Source organism: Pyxicephalus adspersus, chromosome 10, assembly GCF_032062135.1.
Source record: "Pyxicephalus adspersus chromosome 10, UCB_Pads_2.0, whole genome shotgun sequence".
NCBI classification, from domain to species: Eukaryota; Metazoa; Chordata; class Amphibia; order Anura; family Pyxicephalidae; genus Pyxicephalus; species Pyxicephalus adspersus.
The window spans coordinates 1,054,758-1,065,005 of record NC_092867.1 but is presented as its reverse complement, the minus strand read 5'-3'; the positions used below and the strand labels follow the sequence as shown (position 1 = coordinate 1,065,005).

General features: G+C 41.9%; 1 protein-coding gene and 1 long non-coding RNA gene across 3 annotated transcripts in view; one reads left to right on the top strand and one right to left on the bottom strand.

Annotated features, from left to right (window-relative positions):
* The window catches only part of LOC140339618 (rap1 GTPase-activating protein 1-like), a 40,204-nt gene that overhangs the window by 27,764 nt on the left and 2,192 nt on the right, over positions 1-10,248 (bottom strand). The window contains 6 exon segments of the mRNA XM_072424389.1: positions 2,616-2,713; positions 3,464-3,646; positions 4,565-4,603; positions 5,309-5,356; positions 6,811-6,846; positions 9,621-9,705. Coding sequence (XP_072280490.1) covers positions 2,616-2,713; positions 3,464-3,646; positions 4,565-4,603; positions 5,309-5,356; positions 6,811-6,846; positions 9,621-9,705 — 489 coding nt within the window.
* Positions 1,040-5,120, top strand: LOC140339620 (uncharacterized). Of its 2 annotated transcripts, XR_011922495.1 has the most exons (3): positions 1,040-1,569; positions 3,489-3,710; positions 4,796-5,120. It is a non-coding gene; the product is annotated as an uncharacterized lncRNA (long non-coding RNA). The 2 variants fall into 2 exon arrangements; XR_011922494.1 differs by lacking the exon at positions 4,796-5,120 and having other exon boundaries at positions 3,489-4,714.

Genomic DNA, 10,248 nt, shown 5'->3' with positions numbered 1-10,248 from the left:
AATCTCTGGTCGGGATCTGATGCCAAATCTCTGGTCAACGGGGCCCAACTCCATCGCTTGGCAAGAATCGGGTTCAAAAATACATATGTTTATTTAAAAATATTGTGTGCCAATGTATTTATTTATTTATTTATTTATTTATGAACAACTTACAAAGAGGCCAATTCAAGTGAATAGGCTGCCAGACCCCTTGGAAGGGTACGTATGCACATTTATGTCTTACATTGGTATGATGTGTAAGAATAAATGTGCTATGGGATTTGCTTACATAAGGCTTAGTCTACACGGACGTTTTCCCCAGCGTTTACCCTGAGTTTGAAATTTCCATCCATTCCAATGGGCTAATCTACACCGGGACATTCCCTTGAGGCACATTTATGAGCGTTATCCATGACATTGCTTGCAACGTTTAAGAACTTAAAACACAAGGTTAGCGCTGGAAAACACCTCAAATCACAGGGAAACATAGACAAACACTTCCATTGATTTCAAAGGAGCGAGTTCCTGCATTTATAAGCATTTAAAACACAAACATGTTAAAAACGCAGGAAAATGCGGCATAGACGTTTTCTAGCAATTTAAAGGCAAGCTTTAAAATGCTAAAAAAGTGCATATAAAGTATATAAACACTATATATATATATATATATATATATATATATATATATATATATATATATACACACACAGACACACATATATATATATATATTTACATGCGTTTTTAAAAACCTCGGTGTAGATAAAGCCTTAGTGATTGAAGGGGATTTGATATTCCCATATATAAACCCCTGCAATCCCTTTCCATTAAACTTGCTCCTTCTGCCACATGAGCTGCATTGTTGCTGTCTCCATAGAGCACCGGGAGCATACAAATCTTTGTTTATGTGTGTATGTGTGTGTATGTGAAATGTGGCTTCATTTTGACTTAATGCATAGTTACTTTTTTTTTTACAAGCTGTCATACTAAGTATCAAGAAGAAAGTCTATCAAATCCGACCACAAGGAAAATAAACCTGCATATTCCAGATAGAAACCCATGCAGACTGTAGATAGAAAGGAAGGCAAAGAAAAACAAATTTCTTGTATTCTAAAGTCACCATTCCACTTTATTTCTAAAGTTCTACCCATTAAGACATCCAACCTTGGGTTCAGCACCCCACTACAACACATTACTTTCCCGGAATCTCCCTCTCCCCCCCCCCAATGACCTAGTGCCCCACCACCTTTGGCACATATCTATCTTGTCTGCCTTGGCCTTGGCACACATCCATCTTGTCTGACTTACCCCTGGCACACATCCATCTTGTCTGCCTTGGCCTTGGCACACATCCCTTTGGGAACCATGGCCACTGCTCCACAGAAATTGTAATGTGTCCCCAAGGGGCTGTTGCTCCATCATCTTTCTAGTGTCTCGAATAGCCACATAAGTTATTATTTTATCTGTTTGTATGGATCTGTTTTGCTGGCTGTCAGATTTCTGTTTCAGGGTTGAACTGCTTGGATTTTGAAGAATGAAGAGGATGCAGCGGTTGATGTGCAGAACACAGATCAGCTATTCGATCAATAGGTAAATTACATTTTATATCTATCCCTTGATTAATAAGTACCCTTACCTTGTCACTGACACTGGGTGGTCCTCAGTAATTATATTTTTGTTTTAACATTTGATTATTACAATGAGGGTCATCTACTGACTCCTCTCATGCACACCCAGTGGTTCTTCTCTGTTTTGTAATGATATACAGGCCAGCAGAAAAAACCCACCCCAAGTCCAAAGTCTAAATCCAAGCTTGCGGCACCTGCCTGCATCCTATGGACCACATAAGCTTCTTCCTTCTGACAACTGTCATGCTTTGGGACACACATAGGGGGCACTGCGGCTTGCACAGGGGTTGTGTGAGCCCTGGGAAGGGCCAAGGCGCAGAGCCTCTAGTGGTGAGGATGTTGCGCTGCTGGTTACTGCCAGGTTGCGGTCCTTGGGCACACCAAATCACTAAGCAGAAGAAAACTCAAGGAAGGTCGGAGTCAAGCAAGAGAGGTCAGGTCACAAAACAGGGGTCAAATAGCAGGGATCCAGGAAATAGACACCAGTGACACAGGGGCCACTGCAGACACAGGGAACACAGGAGACACTGGGTGACACAGGAATATTAACAGACAGAGAGAAACAATAGAACAGCACAAGGGAATTGGCTGGAAACAACAGACTGGATAATAAGGGGTTAATGCAGGAGCACTGAATTAACAAGCAGGTGCACAGGAACTGCTCAACAGAGCTAGGGGGCTCGGCACCAGTGGAGACACGTTGCACAAATGCTGAGTGCTGTGTCTGAGCTTGCGTAATAGCCAGGGATGGTTAGGAAGCAATTTCCTGATCTGCCGGCAGGAGGGACGACACTGATTATTCCGGTAGAGCAGGCACACCCAGGCTCAGAACTGCTTGCATGTGCAGCAGAGAGACGCCTGTGGTTTAGTGAGGAAGAAGTAAGTGGGACAGCCGCTCCCAAGAGACAGAAGGACTTAGAGGATAAATCAGGGAACCAGAACCCAGACTTAGATAATTGATATGGGCATATTGGGACTTCAAGACATTCCATATTGTGCACCACGTACCTCAGTATTAATCGCAGCCTTTCCGCTTTCTGCTCCAGTTTTGCAGAGAGAATAATAGCTCCAAGTCTGGGATCCTGAGCGCAGAAATTATAGTGTTCCTATTGGGCGTTAAGAAATTAGACATTAGTTATATCCATGCTATATCTCCAAATCCACCAGTCTGTCCACATCCAAGTCATTAGATTTTAGTTGATACCAAAGGCAAACCACTTTTTGGGTTTCATATCAACCCCAACTGGTCTTGGTCATTATTTCCCACCCCATTGCACTCTCTGTTCTGGTTTTCTTAAGATGGTCCTAAACAGGGCTATATAACCAATATATTCATTTTACTCAAAGAATTAAAAGAACGGCCCATTGAACTGTTGTTTTATTGGAAAGGAATAATGAATCCAGATGGAGGATCCATTTGAATTAAAAACAATGGATCCATTTTGTTGTACTAAATACATTTTGTCAATTAAAGGATCAAGTAAACCTATAAATCTCCACGGGTACATTAGGACAACCAACATTTTTAGAAAAAGCAATAACGGCCATAATCATAACATTTAATAGAAACTGTAACCTGAATCAAGGTAATGTCTTGGGGATTTGCCCGTTTACACCAATTTTGGTAAAATTTGCTGGCTATTCATGCCTTGGCTGATCCAATTAAAGAACAATAAAGTTTTTGAAGTTGTGAATGAAACTGTTGAATTAAGAAAAAAAATGCAAAATGAAACCCTGAAGCTAGAAAGTGAAAATGAGTGAGCCTGAAACCTTATGTTATGGTTTTCATATGTTTACTCCTTCAACACAATTATGTATTTTGTAATAAAACAGATAAAATAGTAAAATAATGCTACCTTGCCCATAAAATGCTTTCTGTAGAATCGTGCTGTGGGATCAGATTGAAGGATTCTCAGTCTGTCGTATGGAGGGGAGAGGTCGGACTCAGGAGAAGGCAAGGAGTGGTTGGTGCCCTCTATCCAATATCCACCATTTGGGGGCACAATAAGAAGAGGGAAGGGACGACCTTTTCTTAGGACCTGCAGAAAAAAAGTTGTTTAAGAATCTCAAGTTATGAAAGAAAATACACATTTTTAAAGGCAAGTGACTGTTTTAAGATAAGAAGACAAAATGCGTAGTATTAAGGAACCTTACTGAAAGAGAAAATGTCTTTACTTAATATACAATGCCTAGTCAAAAAAGTCTACCAAGCCTTTGGGGACAGTGCTAGAATCTGGTGTACCTGTGGGGGCAGTTTTATGATCTGGGGTACCTGCAGGAGTATTGTTATGGTCTGAGGTGCCAGTAGAGGGCAGTGTTATTATGATCTGGGGTGCCTGTGGGGGAAGTGTTATGATGTGGGGTACCCGTAGGAGTAGTGCTATGATCTGGGGTGCCTGTGGGGGCAGTGTTATGATGTGGGGTACCTGTAGGAGTAGTGCTATGATCCGGGGTGCCTGTGGGGGCAGTGTTATAATGTGGGGTACTTGTAGGAGTAATGCTATGATCTGGGGTACCTGTGGGGGCAGTGTTATGACCTGGGGTGCCTGTAGGGAAAGTGTATGATCTGGGGTGCCTGTAGGGGCCAGTGGTATAAACTGGGGTGTCTTTGGGGGAAGTGTTATTATCTAGGGTGCCTGTAGGGGCAGTGTTATGATCTATGGTGCCTGTGGGGGCAGTGTCAGGATCTGGGGTGCCTGTGGTGGTAGTGTTATGACCAGGGATGCCTGTGGGGATAGTGTTAAAATCTGGGGTGCCTGTAGGGGCAGTTCATTGATCTGGGGTACATGTAGGGGCAGTGTTATGATCTGAGGTGCCTGTAGGGGCAGTGTTATGATCCACTTGGATTGGCCGGACCTGAACCCCATGGAGAATCTTTGGGGTGAGCTGGAGGAGACTTCACACAGCACTCTCCCATCATCAATACAAAATCTGGGGGGTAATTTATCACTACTCACCTCATGGATGCCCGGGTGCACTTTTTCCCCTCCCTTTCTCTGAAAAAACAAAAATGTGAAAATGAATTTATACCCAGTTGTTATTCTAGTTTACAGGTATACATCTAATCTTCTGTTGTACAAGTCATATAAAAACTTTTTTGTATGTTGCATTGTCATTTTACTTTTCTTTGGATTCTTTGCACTTCACCTGACATTTATACATTTCAAACCACATTATAATGCAGGCAGGGCTGGTTGGCCCTTCCGTGGGGGTTTCATAGTACTAATAGGGATCCTGCGGACCATGATGGGTGAGGAGCTACCGGCAAGTGAAGAACTGCAGATGGAACATTGGAAATCCTAGAAGAGAGATCTCTCTAACTGGGTAAGGACCAATGTCTTCCAATTATACCCTTTCCCCTTTTGCTGTTGACAACCCTGCCACAGACACCTAGCGCTCACCGTGGTATGGAAAGACCATGCATGATGCTGTCACTTGACCAGATCACATCAAAGTGTTATATACTCCTATAGAGATTCCAAAGGGTGAAAAGGGGGTCTGAGGAACAGCAATATATAGAGAATAAAATAATACAAAACGATTTCCTAATAATTGCCTGTTTTTTAACAATAAAATATTTAAAATGTATAACAAGCGGGTTTTTGTTTTAGCATAACTGGTAATATATCTAGCATGGGATTTCCATAATCAACAAGGAGCATTAATATGAGTATGATAGTAGTATGGAGACCAAAACCCACCTTCATGGGGGAGGGGAGGACGCAGCGCTGATCTTCCAGGCGGGTGCACTAAAAAAAATTACAACACATATCAATGTTCTAGTAAGAAAACAGCGCAGAGCTGAAATATACAATAGAAAATGAGACATTGCTACACATAAAGCTAAATAGAATTGAACCAGAATATAGTCTGAAAATAAAAATGATTTGGGTTTACATTTATTAAAGTAGCAATGGAAGGTCCACTTTTTTGTCGGCCCCCTGCTCCTCCTACACAACCCGGCCTTCCTATATGAATGTCCTCCACCCATTGCCAGGATTTCAAGCACCCAGCTCTTCCATAAAGCTTGGTGATCCACCACCCTTTCCCTTACAATCTTCTGAGGCTGAAGCCCAGGTGAGTAACTTTTTCAGGTAAACTATTGGGTGAACCATTAATGTTGGGTGAGCAGAGAGCTGCAAAGGAAATGGACCTTCTGTATCCATGGAAGGTCCACCATGGAAGATTTTGCCGACGCAGCAACTCCTGCTCCGTTCCTGAGAGATTGCTGCTCCATTCTGCCACTAGGGCTAAGAAGTAAAAAGTTCTCCCAGCACTGGGCCAATCACTGATGGGGTTACATGCAATAAGTCACATGATTGTTACCCAGAATTACCGAGATTTTTTGTATTTCTGGGTGGCTGAATTGAATGATTGGGGAAAAGGGAATGAGATTATTATGTTGGGGTGGGGGATGAAGCTGCCCCCATCTGCAATCTATAAATATTTTATACAAAGTTATAGCACATACATTGAGATAGCAAATCACTAACAGGATCCCTCCACCACTACCAGCCGCCATCATCCATGGTGTTTTATATGGTGCCAATGGTCCCATACAAAGAGATCTGACAGCCCTGGCTGGGAGTAACCTACATTATATATATTATGCAGAATATTTGGGAGGGCTCTATAGTAAAGATCAAATATTTTACTGAAAAATGTATTAATTAACAAATAATTCTAGACAAAGCTCAACTGGACTTTAGACATTACAAATGATAAAATATGAACTTAATAAAAGACGATCAAGGGACCGCAGTTGTCTCAATACCAACGCGTTTCGCCGTATGGCTTCTTCAGAGGATCATGGAAACTTGAGGTTTGGTAGAATTGGATGCGTGGATATATGGTTCTTCAATAGGAAATGAAGCACGAGGAGTTATGGAATTCCCAGATGAAGGGGAGGTCCAGGGAGCTTGTATTGATTTATTATGTATGGGGGGTCCAACAATGACAGGTTGATGTAACAGGGCAGCAGCAGTTCAGACTGTTAACAGCCGAGCTGTCTTACTTACTTATCCAACTCTGGCATTTTGCAAAATGAACCATATATCCACTCGTCTAGTTCTACCAAACCTAGACTCCATGTTCCCCTGAAGAAGCCCCATGGCGAAACACGTCGGGCAATGAGACAACTTTGCTCCCTTAGTGGTCTAGTATTGATATTAGTATTATATATACATCATTGTCGGCCTCTTACCTGCATTTTCTCAATCATTTCAAACAAGTCAGCGGGCTGCAAGAGAGCAGAGAGACGGCGAGTGTGAACAGTTGGTCCCATATGGGGATTTTTATTACTTTTTGAACTTTTTTCCCAAGAACATGGTTGTTGTCCCAGTGCTTATCCCTCAACTTGAAGGACTGGGTTGCCCCATTGACCCAAGACTTTCCTTGCATGGGTTGGCTTTTGATACATTTTTGCCTACAAGATATCCTCACTGACACCCAACATCACTCCCCCTGGAAGAAGTAGATACGGTGACCCCAGGGTGTGATGGACCCATCTCCAATACCGCTACACCCTTGATTCTCTGTATATTCATGCAGAAAGTGGCACTGAGGACATTTTTGGCACCTATAGGACCGCCCATGGCCAGGAGAAGACCTATAGGAAGATCACCCCAAGCATCATGTGACTGGTTAGAAGACCAGAATGAAGACTGGTACCGATGGGGGCCGAGCCTGAAGTTGGACTTTTAATCATTTATTCACGCAGGGTTATTATCAATGGACAGATCCCTTCATTTAAGCCCATAGGTCACATGGCAGCATTACCAAATTCCATCATTATTCCCCTTTGTCTGCCACTCCAGGACTTTCTCACCAAACCTAAAGGCTCGGCATCCCAATCTGTGACCTACAGGAGCATTATGAGAGCGTTGTATCATCTGCTAGAATGGAGAATTAGAAAACGGTTGCAAGGCTAACTCTAGCCAGTAGAGGGGGTGATTTACAAACAAATCAGTGAAAGTATTAAAGGTGATTCATTGAAGTGAATAAGTAAATAAGCTTTGTTGTATCAGATATTATTCTGCACTTTCATTTTTAAAGAAAGCTTGAAAACTGTTGCTACTTCAAGTAGTCAAAGTTACAATTTAGTCATAAAAATAATAAAATGTTTAATGAAAAGTACAGGCTTTTGAAAATGACTTGCACTTGGGTCATGTTCCCACTGGGTCCTGACAATTAGCTTGTAAAGTCAAATTTCAGAAATGGCAAACATTAGCCATAAATGCATGCCTAATAATTCAGGAGGAGAGGGGGTCACAAAAAAGTGCAGCGCGATCAACTGTATGTCATACATGGGGGGCACATTGGTGGGTGCTGGGGGATCTTGGGTACCAATGTTTGAAAAGGTTATTGCAGGACTGGGGGGGAACTAAATATGTATAAATGTGTTCCAAAATACGGATAACAAAGTGATTGCCTCAAAATTGATATTGAATTGAATATTGAAGATCCTAAAAAATATTATTGCCAGCAGAATTGCTTAGGGTGAGGGAATGGAAGTGTACCAGTGGGAAAATGTCTCAAGTGAAAAAGAAAGTTTTGTTTTTCTATTGAAAGTGGAAGAAATGTTAATTTTTAAAAATCACCTTTAAACTTTTTAAAGTATATAAAGTATATAAACATTATATTTAAAACACCCGTGCTAATATTTCAAAATAATTAAAATAATCTATATATTTTTGTGAACAGGAATGGGCAGGGGGTCTATAGGGATCACTGAACAAATAAAACAAATATATTTTCAGTATTAAAAGGAAAACATTCAATTTCAAAACCAACTAAACACAGAACTTTTACCAAAATTGTTCTGGGGGGTCAGGGTGACCAATGGGAAAATGACCCAAGTGAAAAATAAAAGAATATGTGAATTTTTTCCCAAAAAATGTTTTTCATGGCAAAACTACATGATGTGTTCCCAGACCCCCAGCCTGAGATTTCTGATGATGCAACGTGTTTTCTTTTGGTGTAACTCAGAATGGGTCTTTATTGGCCTCCTTTTGTAAATATGGCCCTCCGGCATGGAATTGTTTTTTCAGGCTCTCTCGCATTCCTTTGGGTGAGACAATACAGCAATGTCTGCCAATTCTGACTCAAGGAAGAAGCTCTGAATAAATATATAATTCACCTTTATTATCCATAGCTTGGAGCATTACACAAAGAAGGGGGGAGGGGGAGAATGATGACTAAAGGGACAAAAATACCATTCCAGGAAGCTACACAGATACAACAAAATCTTATTACACATCCGATATAAATGATAACCTCTGAAAAATGCAAATATTGTGTGATGTGATATAAATCTCGATGGCTTTGTGTATTCTTCCAGATCTGTGCGGTAATCCGGTACAAAACATTTCTACATGTAATAAAAACCCAGCTTTGCTGCTCTCACTAATTATGCAGGGGGACTGGTCTTGTCTCCGCCCCTCTGTAGTATTCTACAGGCAGCCTGTAGTGGGCGGGTCTAATAGGCCCCTCCCACACCTCTGCTCCCTGCACAAGTTATATACAGCACAGTGATGATGTTTACATTTATATATTATTATCTGGAATTGCAACGGCATTTGGTGCCCGCAAAGTGGATTTATATCCTTGTCTGTGATCTATAGAAGAATTGTAAAAAATCTTTTTGTGAAGTCAGCTTTAAAAAATGGCAAAGCCGTGCCCATGGACTGATATTCAATAAAACAAAAGTGATCACTCACAGAGATACAGGGATCACTATGCTATGGCACTGATTTTGGAGCGTGCCGGGGTCTGTTGGAATGGCCTCCAAAGGAAAGTTTGTGACGGGGTGACAATGCAAGAGCACAAATCTTGTTTATAACGAGGGGTCTGCTTTAATAAACATGGCCGCCCTCTACAAATCCATAGGCCTGATAAGAGACCGAACTGATACAGATCACTGAGCTGGCCGCACATGGGGCGGGGTCATTGTGAGGTCCCTCCCCCGCTTATAATAAACTGTTATACAATGACTGGGATAGGAAACTCTCTGACCTTGCTGTGAGAGGATGGAGGCTGAGACATCTCCTCTCCTCTGTTAGGTGGATCCACAATATACGGCTCAGACTCTTCTGGTTTGCTGCAAGGAAGAGAAAGGAGCAACAAATAAGATCCCTAGATTCACTAAATAATGAAGGAAGAGGAGGGAAAAGAGTAAGATAAAGGAGGAGAGGAGACAGGAAGAAGACAGAGAAAAGAAAATAAGGAGAGGAGGAAGGAAAGGGAAAGAAGGTAATGAGAAAGGAAAGAAAGAAGCGGAGAGGAGAATAAAAAATAAAAAAAGAGAAAAGGGAGAGGAGCAAACGAAGCAAAGAATGGGAGAGATGAGAAGAGGAATGGGGAGAGGAGAGGAGGACAGAGAAGGGGAGAGAATGGAGAGAAGCAGGGAGTATGAAAAGGTGAGGAGAGGCAAGAAGACAAGGAAGAGAGAAAATAAAGTGCAGCAGAGAGAAGAAGAGATGAGGAGAAGGAAGGTGAGAAGAGGGGAAAGAAAATGGGGCAAAAAGGAAAGAAGATGGGAGGAAGCGGAGACTAGAAGAGGTGAGGAGAAGGGAGAAAAGGGGAGAAGACAGAAGACAGAGACTAGAAGAGGTGAGGAGAGGAGAGAGAAGGGGAGAAGACA